At 37.1% G+C, this 18,474-nt stretch overlaps 1 protein-coding gene across 1 annotated transcript; it reads right to left on the reverse strand.

Annotated features, from left to right (window-relative positions):
- Positions 1 to 2,303: 2,303 nt before the first annotated feature.
- On the reverse strand, positions 2,304 to 18,454 carry RAB11A (RAB11A, member RAS oncogene family). Its single transcript, XM_006209616.4, has 5 exons — positions 18,279 to 18,454; positions 11,784 to 11,979; positions 11,348 to 11,541; positions 10,300 to 10,380; positions 2,304 to 2,692 (listed from the first exon to the last, which is right to left on the reverse strand). The coding sequence occupies exons 1-5, from the start codon at positions 18,316 to 18,318 to the stop codon at positions 2,553 to 2,555; spliced, it is 651 nt and encodes a 216-aa protein (XP_006209678.1). The 5' UTR covers positions 18,319 to 18,454; the 3' UTR covers positions 2,304 to 2,552.
- Between the last annotated feature and the right edge of the window lie 20 nt (positions 18,455 to 18,474).

Consider the following 18,474-nt stretch of genomic DNA (forward strand, 5'->3'; position numbering starts at 1 on the left):
CCATTTGTATTTTGTAAATACAAGTCACTGACAACAAAAACTAAGATGTTTATTTCCCCAATGATGAAATAAGTATGACTAACTCTGGTGGGCAATCCAAACTCTTAAGAAGTCTAACTTTCTGCAGAACCCTCTGGTCTAAGTCACCAGCTACCACTCTTTAGAATCTAGCATACTCAATGCAATGGCTAAGAAACTTACCCCTACAGAGTAACAACTACTATTAGAGAGAAATCATAAATAGCATTTGAGAACAATGAGATACAAGTTTAAATCAAGTCAAGACGGCTAACTGATTTTTCAGGACAAGTTTTTTTTTTTTTTAAATGCAAAAGTTAAAATAACTAAAAGGCAAAATCACAAAGCAAAATAGTTCTAAACTGCCTTGAGCCTTAAATTGTCATATTTGAAAACTTAATGTCTCTTAACTTCAGAGAGTCTGTGTCCAGAGATACTATTCAGAATGAAGACACTTGTTGAAATGCAATCAAATTCACTTTCTACTACTACTACTTCTTGGAATTCTCCCAAGATCCAACTATGCCCAAGGCAACATTAAGCCTACATTTGATAAAAATTCAAAGTTACTTTATTCACTTTCAATTCACTACCTAGTTTTACCTTCTCTTAAATAATTTTGTAAAAAATTTACTACCGATATTGAGTCAATTAGGGGTGGAACCTCTGCCTGGGGCTGGTGACACTGCTACATATCAAATAGAGATTACTTTCCTCATGTTTTTGGTAATACTTTTTCCAAGAACAGCATAATTGAACTACATGCCTAAAATCAAAGCTGAATTCACACAATGATGCCTCCAATTCAATTATTTACTCTACAACCCAAGGCCCTATGCTTTTCCTCATCAGAATCAAGTATTCCACGGCAGCATCCAAAACACTCAAAGGAAAAATATCATCTGACAACATAAAGAACAGTCCCCCTATAACTGTTTATTAGAATGTGAATATATTCCAAATCAGTAACTAAAAAAAAAAATTAAGTTACAGAGCATGCATAAAATACAAAGTAGTGATTTACAAACAGATAATAGTATCTTCATAACCAATATACTAAAATAATAAAATGGCTACAGAAGAAAACTCAAATGACGAACCACAGCAATGCCTTCCGTGCGTGCACCCCACACGTCATGAGCACCGCAAAAGACAGAAGATTAACTATGAAACATAGTAATCTATGCAAGCCCACACACATATGTATATTTTGGGGATATTCCATCATCCTGAATAGTATCACTTCAGTTGACACAACTTTCAGAACACTGCAGAGTTAAGTGCTTAATATTATCCACAAGAAAATAAAACTAAATATTAGTGTGCACATTTCTGAATGAGAAATGAGTTGCTCCAATGATTTCAATAATGTAGTGGAAGAAAACTTTCAGGTTTGTACAATGCCTAAATGCACTCTATTTAAACTCAAGGTACTATTTCATCTTATGTACTAAAAGAATACATGCCTTTAAGTGGTATTACTTGAGCAGAAATTAACCTCTCATTGTATTCTTCAGACATACTGAAACCAAATACTTAACTGGACTATATTCCATAACATACCACAAAACTCAAAAATCAGCACTGTTAAAACAATTATCCATGCCTGCTGGTGGATATGGTGAGAAAACTAGGTTGCATTTCACTTACTGGAAGGTTTTAAGACAAAATTAACACTTCACAATCTGATACTAAGAGCATTAAACCAGTTATTGCCTGAGCAATAAAATGCCACACAATCTACTGCTGGGAAATTAGGTAAGTTAAATGACTTGGGCTGCCTGATCAATGTAACAGAGGCACCTCAGATGGAACTCCACCAGTCTCTCCAATTCCCAGCCTGCCAGGCAGCATTGTTCAACATATGGCCCCATAACCATACTGCTACTGAAATCATCAGTCTTTTATGTTTATTAAGATAATTCTTGTCCAGAAAAAAGTGCCCCCCATCTAATCAACTTTGATGTTTACAAAAATTAAAAAACAAAATTTACTAAACTACATAACCCTATTAAGGCATTTTAGAAATTGACTTCCAGAATAATGGAAAATTTTCAAGCTCTCAAAATTCTGCTATGTTTATAGGGCAATTCTTCGATTTATGGAAATATACACTGCACTGAGAGAAGAGTGTATTAATTTATACGCTGCTCTGTGGCAAAATAATAGCTTATTTCTAGTCTTCTTAGTTTGATTTAGTCAAGACCAATAGGCCTGAGCTTCAAGGGATCAAGTTTATATTATGTCCTACAGTGACAGCTTCCATGATGAAAAGTAAACAATAATTGAGGAATCCAAACATTCAGTTTATTAAACTAAGGCTAGTGAAGCCATAGCACAAAAAAAAGCTGCAGTCATTCGGGACAAGTGGATGATTTTATAAAGCTAAAATCAAAAGACTTAAGACATGGAAAAATCTGTAAGTATGAGGAAGTAATAAAACACAAAAGTGACCACAAGAATTACAAATATATTTAAATCTCAGACCTGGGAATTGGACTATACACAGCCTTCTAGGGGAGAAGAGAAACGCCTTATATGTTCTGACAGCACTGCACCTTTGGCTTGTTTTCAGTGGTTGGTGGAACGTGAATAGGAACCACATTGTTGCTTGGAGACATGTCGTTTTCACGTCTGTCTGACATTTGCTTCTGGGAAACAATGCGGTATATCTCTGAGTGAAAAATGAGAAACAGCAATACTCAGTGTGAAAAGACCCATCAATAGTGAAAGATACACAGAAGTTATATCGGCCAAAAAAAAAAGCCAATAACCTAAGCAAACAACACATATACTCATAAGTTTTATTTTCAAACAGTGACTCATTAGAGCCAACCGATTATTTTAGCAATTTCCCTTAGGATAAGAAGGGAAATAAAGGTTTTCCATTTCAGAGTGAAAGGTTCACCAATCAGTTAATTGAATCTTGTTTTAAAGAGATTACACATAGTTTATGGACTTAGATCTAAATTAAACTATGAGAGTATTTTCAGTCTACCCTTATCAAAAAACCTACATACACCGACATTGTACCACAGAAAAATAAAAATAAATTTGCACGATCAATCACATTAGGAATTTCTGTTGGCTATGTAGAGAAGGATACAATTTCATAAACCAGTCAAAATCCCAAAGGACTCTTGGAAAAGGAGGGAAAGATACTAATTATCAGTGCTTCTTGAAATAAAGTTAAATTGTAATTAAATAACTACTCAAACAGGCAACTTAAGATTTTCTATGACACTTATCAGAACTAATTGTTAAGCATCTACCTCTTGCACTACATGCCTGTGAGTGAGAAATGCTGCCTGCTTTATCAGTAAACCAAGAATGCTGGGGCCATCAAGTCATCAGCCACTGCAGCACCCTCAACCCAACAGTGCACCCTGAGGGGACTCAGGATGAAGAACAGGATCCTAGTCCTCCATAGTAAAGGTGCACATCAAAGAAATGGTTTCCACGAGCCCAGACTTTTGCATCTTCCCAAACATCTCAAAGCACTAAACTCAACTGGCGTAGAGATGTCTGGTTTTCTTCAACTATCAGGAATCCTTTGATGTTCCAGACTACCTGGTTTTTTGTTACAAAAACTCCTACATATCCTGGCTCCTCCCTTACCTCCTTGGAATAGACCCTCAGAGCTATGTGAGAGGCTGCCTCCCAGGCTTAAGCCCTTCAGCAAGTTGGCTGAATAAAACATAATTCTCAACTTTTAGGTTTGCACTTTCTTTTTCAGTCGACAAACTATAAGGACCAAAACTGTATCTACAGCATAGAGTAGGGGTTTGATAAATAACTAAGTATGTAAATAAATGTTATTAAATTCCTCTACAGCAAGTATCTTTATTTAATATATTTTAATTGGTCTTAAATTGCAATGCCTAAAAGTACTTCCCTCTGACTATATAAACTCCTTACAAAGAATGTATCTTATCTATCTTTGTCCTCACAGTGCTCCCTCCAAAACAGCCTCAAAAAGGGAATTCTAAAAAATGGGATAAATCCCTATTATGATATACTATGAACAATACAATGTATTCCTATGAATGACATGGAAAACACTTAAAATGAATTTATCATGAGGAAACAATTAGGTAAATCCAGATTGAGGGACATTCTACCAGACAACTGGCCAAGACTCCTCAAAAAAGTTACTGTCACAAAATACATTGAAAAGATGGGAATAAATGCTTTAGATGTGGGCTATAGCCCACCTACTTGTATTAAATAAACTTTAAAATCCAATTCTCCCATCTAGTAGCCATATTTCAAGTGCTCAATAACAACCCATGGCCAGCGGCTACTCTATACACTATCCAGATATGTAACAATTCCATCAATGCAATGTGTTTTCCTTGACCAGATCCTAGTCTTAAAACTTTAAAAATCCAATCTATAAAGGACATTGCGCATACTTGGAGAAATCTGTACATGAACTGCACATTAAATAATACTGTAAAAACTTAAAGTTCTTGGATATGATATACAGTAATGTGATTAGGTAGAAGAATGTCTTATTCTGAGGAGATAAAATGCTCAAGTATTTAGTAGTAAACTGCCACAATATCTACAATTCACTTTCCAAAGACTGAGCAAAGAGGAAAGAGTATATTTACTCATGTAGAAATAAACCAAATGTGGCAGAATGTTAATAACAGAATTTTAGGTGAAGGATACATGGGTATTCACTGTACTGTTTCTGTGACATTTGAAAAATTTTAAAATATAAAGTTATGGGGTTAAAAAAAGAGAAAGTGAAATTGTATTTCCAAAATGCTCCAAGAACAGAGCAACCAAATGCAATGTTATCAACATCATTTGGATTCTAAGCTGAACTGTAAAAATTTGAGACAAGAAAATTTAATATTGTTTAGATAACAGAGGACAATAAGGTATTACTGCCAACTTTTAAGTGGTTTTGTTGCTACAGGTTTAAGTCCTACCCTTTAGATATACATCATGAAATGTGTACAAATGAAATGATGTAATAGCTGGGATTTGTTTCAAAATAATGGGGGAAGGAGTAAATAGAGGAAGACACTGGCCCTGAACTGATGCTTGCTGGTGGCTAAACAGGAGTTTATGATACTATCCTACTTTTGGTATGTTGGAAACTTTCCCTAAAGAGTTAAAGAAAAAGACATGTATTAACTAAATTAATATTTTCTCCAAATTAAGAACGAAGCTCCCTAAAGGTGAACAACAGCAAGTTGAAATCAACTGAATATGCAAACTAACAGAAACACTGACAGCTAGTGTACCTTTTCTTACACCTTACGTTGTGGAGAGAGGGGGCAGAGTGCTGAAATTTATGTTTGAGAAGGCTGACAGGAGTTCAAAGGTGAAGAAATACCAAGAGAAAAAATTAGATTACAATAAAGAAAGGCTACTGACTAGAGTTCAAAAAGAAGAAAAGGGTATGAAGGATAGAGTCTTCATTTAGATTTTCATTGAAAAGGGAAGGGACAAGAGCGTCAAGGGTAAACAGAAAGAGTTGTTCAATGAGCCTAGTGGCTAAAGGAGTAAAGATAATCAACAATTTACTGTGAAACTATACCATTCATTGTTTGTTCTTTATGTTTTCTCTCTAATCTCAAACTGGATGGCTCTTCTTTTTCAAATGCAAATGATTAAATGTGACCTTCTACAAATTTTAACTTCTTTATAAGTGGTTTTGAATATTGAGTTAGGGGAACCAAAACAAAAAATATTTTGCAGGCTCTTACATGAAAAGCAAATGCTGAAAGAGGAAAGAGAGGAAAAGGCAGAGTTCTCAGAGAACATACAAAAGTAAATAATTAAAGAGATCTCATTACAAAGAAATTTGAGCAGTGTTTTAAAACTGCCTGCAAGTACTGCATACTGTTTTATAGAAATGGATTACTGCTACATTTATGCCAGTCACCAAAAAGATGTTCGCTAATAAAAATGCCACCCAAGGCAATAAAGAAAAAGGTAAGTGTTGGCCAGAAAATTAGGAGAAAATTTTTCTTTCAGTTAGAATAGGCATTAAGAGGCTACACAAGTAATTTACCTAAAATCTCTCATGGCTGGGTGTGTCACTTAAAAAAAAACTTTGATATGAAAATAGGAAGCAGGTAACTTCTAGATGATATCTGATTAGAGAAGGCTATTTAAGTAGGGGGAAGGAACAGGACTTGCAAAATCTGATGCAAATATTTTCCTCCTTCAAGGGTATGTTCTCCTTTAGAACCAAAAGTATGCGATACACCAATTCCTGTGCAGTCCCTTTTCAAGAAGTCCAAACGATAAGTAATGTTAGAAAGAAAAGGAATCCTGCTTTATCATTCTTATATGATGATCCCTTGTAGGAGGTCTAAATATAAAGTAAAATATTAATATAAGACAGTTTTAAACACAATCAGGTAAAGTTAAATAAAAAAGACATATGGCTATTTCTACTTTAATGGAAGTGTGCATCAAGTTACAAAGTAAATTCTAAGAAAGTTTAAATGCAATAGTTTCAAACTGGGGAACAAAGAGAGCCAAAGTTCTTCAGTCCCTCCAAAAATTGTGAAAATGGCAGAAGCCTGAGTTATTCCACTACAGCCTAGGTCAGAATTTGTTAGACCTTCTTCAAATCCATTTCTCACAATGTAAATTTCTTGAAGGTCAAAAATGCTCTGGTTTGACATACTGATGCATTTAAAAGGTTGCCACAGGCCAAAAGCAAAGCTACTATGCCTAATTAAAAGATTCTCACTACTTGGTAATAAAATGCCTGAAAACTCAATCCCACTTTTAAGAGTCAATATGCTCCGTAAATTAAAATTCTTTCAATCAAGAATTAAGAATTAAGTCTTCATACTAAAAAGATGGGTTGGATTTATAAATTACCTAGAGAAACATGGCAGATACCATCTTAACCAAGTTTAACCTCACCAGTAATGAATAAGACAAACCAAAATCATATCAAAGATATGGACTGAGAACACTTTTCGTGGCATTCCTGCTGAAAGTATAAGCTAAACTGAACCATGAGGAAACATCAGACAAACCCAAATTCAGGGACACTACAAAATAACTGACCAGTACCCTCCAAGAAATGTCAATAAACAAAAGACAGACTGGAGAACTATTTCAGATTAGAGGAGACTATGACAACTGAATGCAATGCATGATCTGATCCCAGACTGTCTTTTGCTAATAAGGACATAATTGGATCATTTGATCATTGTACTATGGTTATGAAAGACTATGCCCTTACTTTTAGGAAAAAAACACTGATAAATACTTAGGTATAATGGGTAAATATCTGTCACTCTCAAATGGTGCAGGAAAGAATTATTTATATATTTAGAGAGGAGAGGATGGCTCAGTGGTAGAGCGCATGCTTAGCATGCATGAGGTCCTGGGTTCAATCCCCAGTACCTCCAGTAAAAGAATAGATAAATAAATAAGCCTAATTACCATTTATATATTTAGAGAGACGAAGAAAAAGAATAAAGCAAATGTGGTAAAAGATCAACATTTATGGAATATGGATTAAGGGTATTTGCAAATTCTTTGTACTATCACTGCAATCTTTTAAGTCTGGAATTTGCCAAAATTGAAAGCTGAAAGAAAAAAAATTATAGAATATGTAAAGTATGGATTAATATCCCTTAATGAACTTGAGGATAAAAGAAAACAAAGCTGTACTGAAATGCAGAGGCTGAGCAACGTATCAGGCTCACTCATGCACTGACTACCAGCTCCAAAAAATACCGTCAGCAAAATCATGTCATGGAGTTATGGTCAAATTCATGGATGTTGAGAATAGCATAGGTCTATTCTAAAATAAGCAACACAATTAACTTTGAAGGAACAACAAAAAATTTCTAATACATAATTTTGCATCTTAAAAGGAAGCTATTTTTTTCTTCCAGCAACATCAAAATACAATTTTAATGCTCCCTTAATACTGTTAACATTTAAAGTAGAATTAAGCATAACGAAGAATACTGTTCTATTTCCTGTTTTTTCTATGCATTAATATTTCCATAAGTATGTAGAACAGCTTAGAACAAACATTCTAACACTTGCAAAACACAGATGTCTGCTGCCATATGCAGTGATCTCTGATCCCACAGATCAACAATGAGATTGATGCAGGAAGCTGAGGAAATAGTGACTCTACAGAGAGGAAAAATGGCAGTGAGTGAAGCTCAAGCCTTGTTTGCTTTCAAGCAGTATTAAGTAGTAACAAAAGTTTAATCTGGAGTGAATTTTAAGAGAAACAGCCAGATGTGCTTCATCATTCAGGACAAAACAGCTCAATTTAAGCATATATCACTGCTATTGATTAGTTCATGTTCGAATGGATCAATTGTCGATGTTCAATGCTACAAAATGATACGTAAAATAGTTGAATGCAGATGGAAGAAAACACTTGGGCTCATCTTCACTTAGTATCGAATAAACAGGCTATAAATTGAGATCAGAATAGGCTAGAATTTGCTAAGACTTGATGAGACATAAAAAATAACCAAAGAATTGACTAAAAAAGGCCTTAAGATCAGAGGCCTTTGAAGATTGATTTATAACTCAAACATCTTAAACGTTCACTCACTTTATTACACAGGGAACGGGAGCAAAGTGACAAAAAGTAAAAACCTACAACTTTTGGGCCTCACTTCAGTATTCAACACACGGACTACAGAATCCACACAAGTGCTTATAAGGAAAAAAATAGGATTTGCAGTCATACTGCACATTCAATCAGATCTTGCTTGCTGAAACAATCTGCAATGAAACTTGACACAAAGATTCTAGAAGAAAACTACCATGTTCCAAAGACTGTTAATGCAACCCTAGCACCAGTCCTTTATTTACTATTTTTCTGATGACAGAACTCTAATAAAATAGGTATGTAAATCATTAATATATAGTTTACTTTTAATGAGTTTTTTTTCATACTTTAACTGCGATTTAGCCACTAATTTATCAAACATTCACTAGGTAGCAGGGATAGCTAAATATTTTACACTTATGAACTCATGTACTCATTTCTGGAGTCTAGAACAGACATCCCAATGACAAACAATTTTTCTGTGGATTAGGTTCTAGAGACAAAAACCTTTAAGACACAACATGAACAGTCAAATCAAATCATACCACGAAGTATTTATAAATGCAAGCCCTCTCTCAAAAAGAAATTAACAGAACTCCCCAAAACATATTTCTACTTTACATATGAGGAAATTGAGGCCTGGAAAGGTTAAGTAACTTGCCTAAGATTAGAGAGCGAATTAATAAGTGGAGGAGCCAGGACTAGAACCAAAGTCAGGCTTCTAAGTCCATGCTCTTGGAAAACCTAAGTTTTATTCCCTACATTTTTACAGTAATATAAGATAACATTTAAAAGCCAAAATCTGCGCCTCTAATACAAGTGCTACAAAGAATGAAAATCTTGTTATATCATCATTGGAAACTCATGTATTTAACCATTCCTCTATATATACTTTTTAGAACACCAAGTAAGACTATTATATAGTGAGACTACACTCTAAATTATGAGCTCTTAAAAGTAATATACATTTTTAAAATACTTAAAAACTCACTGAAGTGCTTATTAGAGGATTAAGATTAAACTTCCAGATAAATTGTTCATTCTAATAAAGTCAGGGTAAATATGAGTCAGCACAAATAAAATGCCTTCCTATCCCTGAGGCTGACCTGGTCTATACATCCACATACCAGAACATGAACTTTGTTCCTTTCCCACTATTTATTTACATTTTTCAATATGTAATCACTGGCTGATTTTCTCCACAGGTGACACTTTGCTTCTTATACAATATAGCACGGGAGAATTTTACTTTTTGTTTTTTCATTTAGGTTTCTAAGTATATATTTTCCCCTAGGTGTTTCTATAATATAGCAGAACCAAGAATGCCTTTTCTTTACTGAATTTCAAAAGGGTATTCATTTTTCCATAGATGGAATTTCAATATTTATCTTACTATAAAGTACATTTAAGCACTGCTTTGTGCTTATGATCATCAAGTATGGAATGCATGGACCAAAGTAATAAGTGAACAAATTATTTTGAAAGTACTTCTCCCACTGTAAACCAGATGAATTAGGATGACCAAAACTCCACAAGCAAGGGCTTTAACTAATTTTGTAGTCTAAGTAGCTCTTGCTAATAGCAGCTCTCAAATGATAGTCATTCTCAGATAGTGTGATTCTGTAGTTTAGTTTCCTCATTAATTTGTTTAAATGACCTTCCCAATACTCCCAATTCCCACTGGTATAATCTAAAAACGCACGTCTTACCTGTCAAGATTGTCTGAAAAGCAGCTTCTACATTTGTAGAGTCTAGAGCAGATGTCTCAATGAATGACAAACCATTCTTTTCTGTAGGGAGAAACAAAAACTTCAGTCTTGTTCAATTTTAATACAAGGGATGTGATACACTCAAGCCCTCAAAAGGAAAATAACAGAACTTCCTAAAACCTAAGACCTCCCTAACTTCTTGAGTAATAAGAGCACCATTCTACTTCGGTAAATTAAAAATTAGAGAGACATTGTCATTGGCCTCTTTAATTAACATAAATATTTGTTACATCTAAATACTACCACGAACAATGAATAACACTAGTCATAATGCAGTAAACTGGTCAAACACCCAGCTATTTCCATCCCTTACTGTCCTTCCCCTCATGAACTACACAGCTAGGGCAGGAATGTGGAAGGGTATATGTGACTGGCTTAGAATTCCACAACTATATTGTTTGAAATAAAGCTTCTCGCCTGGAAAACTGAAAGACCATGACAAAAAACTGTATTCACAGCACAATCAATAGTGGAATGTCACAACTTTCTCTAGTCAAGAATGCGCAATGCTGCCTTCTGTAGGCTGCCCCTGCCAGTAGGGAAGCAAGACAGAGGTGGGTCCTCCATGAAGCCAGGAAAGTTTTCATTGCTAAGCAGCTACATCCCTGTTGGTCCTTGACACTCCCTGAGCCACTACCTTTCAGACCCACACAGAACAGCCTTGGCAAAACTCAGACATAATGTGAAAAGGGACAGGAAGCACAGAATAAACAGATTTCATCTACCCCTTACAAGGAGAGAACGACAGAATTTATCTTCAATGTCTGGCAGCAAAAACTCGAAATACTGGAGTTCTAATAACTCAAAGGTAAGCAAGGGTCATACAGCCATCATACACTTTCAAAACGACAAAACTTGCCGACCGTCCATGTTTACCTTTCTGAAACAACTGTAACCAATTATCCTCATGCAAAGGGTTATCAAAACTGTAGATCTAACAGTAAGAAATACAGAATCACTGTAATATCATGGAATTCTCATCACTAACCTGCAAAAGCTCTTGCTTCATCTGTAGGAACTGCCCTGAGGTGACGCAAATCACTCTTATTGCCCACAAGCATGATAACGATGTTACTATCAGCATGATCTCTCAGTTCTTTCAGCCATCGCTCTACATTTTCGTATGTGAGATGTTTAGCAATGTCATAAACCAATAAGGCACCTACAGCTCCACGATAGTATCTGAAAACAGAAGCATGTATTTAACTATTAGAAAACAATCACAAGATGGAAGGGAACACCAGAAAAAAAAGCTAAGTATATGGATTATATATATTTTTAAGCACCCTTTTAAATAAATTTTAAAATTCTAATACTGGAATTCTTAAAAGTAAATACAAAACAGCACCATTTTTCCGATACCAAAAGTCAGCAAATTGACTTTAGCAGCCTATTTCACAGAACCGAAAAATTATGAGACTTACGCTGATGTTATAGCTCGGTATCGCTCTTGTCCTGCTGTGTCCCATATTTGTGCCTTTATTGTTTTTCCGTCAACCTGGATGCTTCTTGTTGCAAACTCTACTCCAATGGTGCTCTTGCTTTCAAGATTAAACTCATTTCGAGTAAATCGAGACAGGAGATTACTCTTTCCCACACCAGAATCTCCAATAAGGACAACTGAAAAAACAAAGAACTTAATGTCAGATGAGCAAGGCAAACACATTCAGAATACCACCATGCTTTAAAGTAAAAAAGATAGGGCATCTGATTTTTAAAAAAGGATGAGGGTAGGTAGGGAGTTGAGTAGCCCTTGTGCTTGACCTGCTACCAATCAATAAAACCAATTTATTCATTTTAACCTCTTTCTACCTGCATAGTGACCACCACATATCATGTGCTTAGTACAGATATAGTACCTGGTCTTACACATGCAAATTTTAATAAGTTCACTAGGCACTGATGACCAGCTAATGCATCAATTAACAATCAATGCTATACCAGCCTTACTACCTTAGAAGGTAATAACTTGAAAGATAAAATTCCAAACCAAATGAATAATCTGTGATATTAAAAATGTATCAGACATGAAAGCAACAAAGGATGTTAGTGGGTGATGGACAGGGAAAGGCTGAGTATATTCTACTTTGACTTATCAGTCTGGATGTGACCTCAGGACTCACTTAGGCAAAATGAAAGAATTAACATAGAGGCACCAACTTTATAAAACCTTGCCACCCAGATCACAGAAATTACAATGACCCTTTCAGTTTTATCAGATTGTTTCTGGAGGGCAAAACACCTCTGCCAAACACCCTACTAAGTTTAACAGATGCCCTAAAAAGGTGACTAATAATTCTGACTTACTCTTGAGTCAGGGCCAAAGCAAGGAAGGCATACACTTTCACTTACAGCTTAATGAATTTTTTAAAAACAGGTGTGGTTAGATGAATTTGTTTCCTATGATTACTATAGGAGGCAATTTATCTACTAGCTAAATACATGTTGATTCTTTTTCACTAAAGTGATAATTACACTTTCAAAACAATGGGGAAATAGGCTGTTAACTTGTTTTAAAGCCCTTCTATCTGAATTTAAAGAACAAAATGAGTTCACAGGTTTACAGAATCTGAGCTTGACTTTTTTTCTCCTTGGTAAAAATTTTTATCAGCATTTCAGAAAATATACTTAACTGTTAACTACTAATGCTGCTTCTTCATTCCTACTAGCTAACTGATTTAGACAGCAGCTAACTGATTTAGAAAATCAAACACGCCAGAATAACGCCAAAGAATAAGACTAATAAGACTAGAGAGACTGGGATTTGGTGGTGGGGGTGGTGAGGGAAGTAAGAACTGTGAGCTCATTTGTACCCTGGTCAGAAGGCAGAGAGTCCATTGTGCATTCCTTCCTTGCTACAAGAGCGGATATAACCTGGCCTCTGAACAGTCTTGGAGACAGCACATTATCAAATGCATATTTTTCTGGCTTCCTCTATGAGCTGATTCAGCAAGAAATCATCCAGGCAGCCAAGACTCCATGCAGCAAAATGCATAGTTATTTCTAGCTATACAGTCAATTAGAGGTGTCAAAGGTATTATGGCAAGCACAGATAACAAAGTAAATGCTTTAATCTGGATACCGGGGAAGAAGATGCTAAGGTCATGAAAGTAACATACAAAAACAACGCACTTTCAATTTTACAGGACGGTTGGTTGATACATTAGTTTCCAAGGTCTACCATTCTAGATGTGAGGTGAAATGCCAGTATCAGTAATAAAGTCTACCCTTTTAGTACGGTGTAATCACTGTCGCCTCTTAGTGCAAAAGGCTGGATGTTCTGCTGAGGAAAACCTCTTTTGGTTACTTTCTGGGCCCACACTAGCACTGAGGTACAAAAGCCTCACTTGAAGTAACAGAGAAATAGGAAAGAAGAGAAAAACCAAAAAGTTGAATGCTTCTACTTCATACATACTCAGATACCTCAATTTAGAAGCCAGTCATTTAGTTTAAAGCCAAAGAGCAAGACATCTAGAATGCCTTTGGATAATAAAATAAATAAGTCAAAGAATACTTTCCCCACCAACAAAAACTCTAGTACTTCCAAGTTTTAGCTTCTTGCCTTTTGATTTCCACTTTAATGATTACGTCATCTCCTCATCCACAAACCTTTAAATCGTGATAAAGACAGTGAGGGCATTTTTTTCCCTCGATGTAACCGATTAATTTTAACATAAAAATTAACACCCTTATATGAAAATAATTCAAGACTCATGAATGCTTTATACAGTATAAAATAGCTCTCTCAACTAGACATGGACAAGGTTGCCAGAATTATGACTAGAAACTTGTTAAAGGATTATATCTTAAGTGACAACAGAAGATAGTTGGTTCTTTAAGAATAGGGCTGCCAAGATGAAGTTAAGAAATGGCACAGTAAGGAAAGTTGCTTCTATTCAGTTATCAAATGAGAAACCGTATCAAGAAGGGTATTTAGGCTCACCAAAAATAAACAAACCAGAATGGATTAAAATACCTAAACAACGGAAGAGCATTTACTGGCTATGATTTAAAAGACAAATCAAAAAGCTTAAAAGTTCTTGGACTCAAACTTAATTTCTAATCAAGACAGTTTCTCTCATTAAGATGACAATACTTAATTGCTTTTTTAAAAAGTGACAAACTATATGGTCACATCCTATAGTTCAAGGAAGGAATCTGCAGTGACTTTCTTCTATTTTCCATAACTATTATCTTAGATTAAAAGTACCTCCACTTTAAACATGGTATAACTATAGCCATCTACATGACGTATATAAAACATATACATACATAAATTAAATGACAGCATCTATATATGAAATACCTATAGCATTTCTAAAGTAACTTGATAATACTTATTACCACTTGGTTAACTTCATCTGCTGAATTTTAAGTATCATATGTAATACCTAGTACTAAAAATCTGATTATCAAATATTAGGCTGTTAATTGCCATAAAAACAGAATATACACATTATCCATTATTTAATAAAAATTTGCAACTCTTCATCCACATTTAGTTTTATACACTCTCTTGCAAACTCATGTACTAGACTAAAAGCTAATTCAACAAATCAATATAGTACATTAGCCCAACAAGTTATCATGTGAAGGAGTAACTGATAATTCTCATTCTGGTTTTTGTAAATAAACTTGGAGATCTATCTATTCTTTCAACTATATTCATAGTCTAACCTCACCAAGAGTCTTTAAAATAAAATGCATTCAATAAGGCTGAAGTCTAGACAAGTTTTTCCAGATTCAGCAGAACCCAAATTGCTCAACCAAAAATTGTGAAAGAAAAGCTATCAAGATGCAAGACAGCAAAGTTCCTATAATCAGTTCCAATGACAATCAGCTGATGGTTAATTACTACTGACCTTCAATAAGATTGAGAAGAAAATGGTGTAGACCATGTATCCAGGTATTTTCAGAAAATGTGACTTTGATTGGATTGGTGTCTACCACAAAATTTGTAAATAGGAACTACTGATGTTTACTTGACTTATGTGTCCCACAAGGCCTTAACCACAGTGAGTATAAGTATTTGTTGAATTAAGTTTTTAAAATAAAAAGTCAAGTTAAAAAAAAATTAATCTCCCACCACCACCACCAAAGGTCTCACTGTTGATCTTAACTAAAGAACAACAATTATTTCGGGAACAAACACATAATTTACAATAATTCTCCTGCTCTCCCACATTACATTCCCATTTGGACTGTTTCATTCTACACCAACCAAAATATTCCTTCATTTTCAACTGGCTAGAGTTACAAACTAACTTCCAATTCCTTCAACTATTAAGTTTGCTGGGTAAGCCCTCTTCCAAGTAAATAGCTGCAGTTCGTCTCAGTGAGTAAATCCATGTAGAATGAAACCATTTTAAAATCAAATTACTGTTGCTTCGCTTTAAATTCTAACTGTATAAATAGGAAATTGGCTAAATAATCATTACTGAAGTTAAAAAAAGTGACTCATATCCTGTAAGAGCTTTAAAAAAGTGGAAATCTTTCTCAGCAAAAATTTTAAAACATCCTATCTTGAACAGCAGAATGTACAACAAATGAAACCATAGCCCATGGAAATATAAAATTATTTAGAAGGTCCTAGTTTTAAGTTTCTTTACTAATACTTAAATGCTCTTATGTTTATAGATTAGAGGTTTAAAAAACAGACAAGGACCATAGCAACTTCATATTATTACCATGTTCTGAGTCCTTATAGAAGCTTAAATTTTACAACCAGCCTCATTTAATTCTCAAAACAGCCTGAGGGGTACATTTCTTTTTTATAGATGAGGGAACTGAAGCTCAAAACAGTCAACTTTCCAAAGGTCATGTAGCAAATTTAACACCTGAGTTAGGATATGAACCAGGCCTGTGTGATTCCAAAGCCCTGCGCTCTTTCAGTTAGTAGGATGTTCTAAGTTAAAATTCCTTAAGCCAATCCAGGGTAATTGATATTCTTAGTGAGACAATAAATGGCTTCTATAACCAACATTCAGGTTCTAAACCAAAGAGGGGAAATACTCTGAAAGTCTATCTTGTTCTAAATTAATTACTTCAAAAATAGCTAGCTGCCCACTGCCTTTGTACCTTATTTGTAAAAACAAACCTCCCTTTACTGACTAAACCTCCTTCTCCAGGGTCTCAAAAAATTTCACCAGACCTCAGATGCCCTCAGCCTACAGTATGTAAATGAATCCATGCTTCCTTTCCGTATTTGTAAAATGAATTAAGTACTCCCCTTCTGTGTAAATGACTTTCCACTGTGTGGGGGTGGACAGTGAAGGGACTCACCCTACATGAAAATTTTCTGGCGCAGAAGAGTTAAGTGGTGGTAAGGGCATATCATCAACTAGTCAGACAAGATTTGCAAAGTACTGGTAAAGTAATGGTTCCTGCTTTGTTTAGTCAAACATTCTTAGCACCCAGTGGCAAAGTCAGAAACAGTCACCAAGCTTAATACTTTTTTTAAACTCCACCCTCCACTTTAATGGCAATGGCTTCTTCCTCCCTGGTAATGATCTTTGTTCAGCATACTACTGATGGATGCCCTCCTAATTCAGGAACATTGAAAGAGAATTAGAGAGCGCGCATTCACTGAACAGAAAAAGCATTTACTGTACTCTTTCTTCATTGAAAACTCTACCTTTTATCTTTGTTAATTAAAAACAAAAACTATTTGGATTTTTTTCCGGACTAACCAACGAGCAATTCTTCTTTTTACTCCCCACCCTCAAATATGTTTTGCCCAAGGGCACGACATATTTCCGTCTTGTAAAAAATATTTAATTTGACCAGAAAGCACACAACTTCCCCATGCCTTCCCCACTACCTTTGGGGAAAGGTATGTGGCCAACTAGGACTCTTTCCTTCCTGTTCTAAAAACACCAAAAGGTTGGATCCTCCCAGCATTGCAGCAGGAAGCAACCAGTCCATAGCGATAAAGCAAGCTAGTATTTGTGCAGCGTACAACCTTTCCTGCTCAGGAACTGGGCCTTCAGGTCTGGCAAGGATAACAGCCACCACCCATCCGCAACCCCTTCTCGCGAGCAGAGTCAAGTTAGCCTAGGATGGTTGCCGCTGGGTAGGGAGGGTAGGAGAAAAGAGCCCAGGTGGGAAGTCACACCGGTCTGCCGGGTCACTGCGACAAGTGCGCGCGTGGGTGATGGGACAATCCCTCCTGCCCTACTCCCCACCGTCGGGGTCGCACAGGAGACGTGGGAGAGCTCTTAAACTATACGGGGAGGGAAGGCAGAAAAAGAGCTACCCATCCCGAGGGCAGTGCGAGAAGGTTACCGACCGCGAGAACTGTGTGGCGGGTGGGGGTGGGGCCGCCGGCCCGCTCGGATTTTAACCAGGGCCTGGCCCGGGGGATGGGAGAAGAGGGCTAGGAGAGGCGTCTGGCCGAGGGCAGGGGCGGTAAGGGGACGCGCAGGAGAGGCTCGCCGGAGGGGAAGGGGAGGCAGATAAGAAAAAGACCCGTAGTGGGATGGTGGGCTGAACGAAAGATGAGCAGCGAAGGGAAAGGCCTGTCAGAGGGGCTCAGTGTGTATACTGAGGGGGAGGGGGCGCCCAACCCAAAAAGATGGATGGTGGGAGGGGCGCCCCCTTGAAGGGGCCTTGGAAGCCGGGGAAAGAAGGCGTTTTGGGAGAAGGCAGCCGGCCGCGAGAAGGGCGCGCGGTAGGGGCTGTGAGGCTTCCCAAGGCCTCTAGGGAGGTCGCTAAGAGACCGGTGCACGGTGAGGACCCCCTCAGTGAGGGGAGAAAAAGGGGCGGGGCGGGGCTGGGAGACCGCAGGACAAACGGCACAGAGAGGAAGGGCTGAGGAAAAGCGACCTCTGGGCAGGGGCAGCCCGCGGGCGGGTCCCCCGGGAGTATCCCGGGCCCCCGAACCGGGACTTGGTGGAGAGTTCGAGAGCCCGTGGCCTCACCTTTGAAGAGGTAGTCGTACTCGTCGTCGCGGGTGCCCATTGCGCGGCCGAGGAGCGAAGAGGCGGGAGCAGCAGTGGTATCGGTGGGACCAGGGGGCGTCGCTGCAGGGGTAACCCGAGCGCCGTGCTTCAGCTGCCCGACCGGGTGAAGAACCCCTCCCTGCCGCTACGCCACTTCCGGCAGGCCCCAGCCCCT

This window comes from Vicugna pacos, chromosome 6 (assembly GCF_048564905.1).
Source record: "Vicugna pacos chromosome 6, VicPac4, whole genome shotgun sequence".
Classification (NCBI taxonomy): domain Eukaryota; kingdom Metazoa; phylum Chordata; class Mammalia; order Artiodactyla; family Camelidae; genus Vicugna; species Vicugna pacos.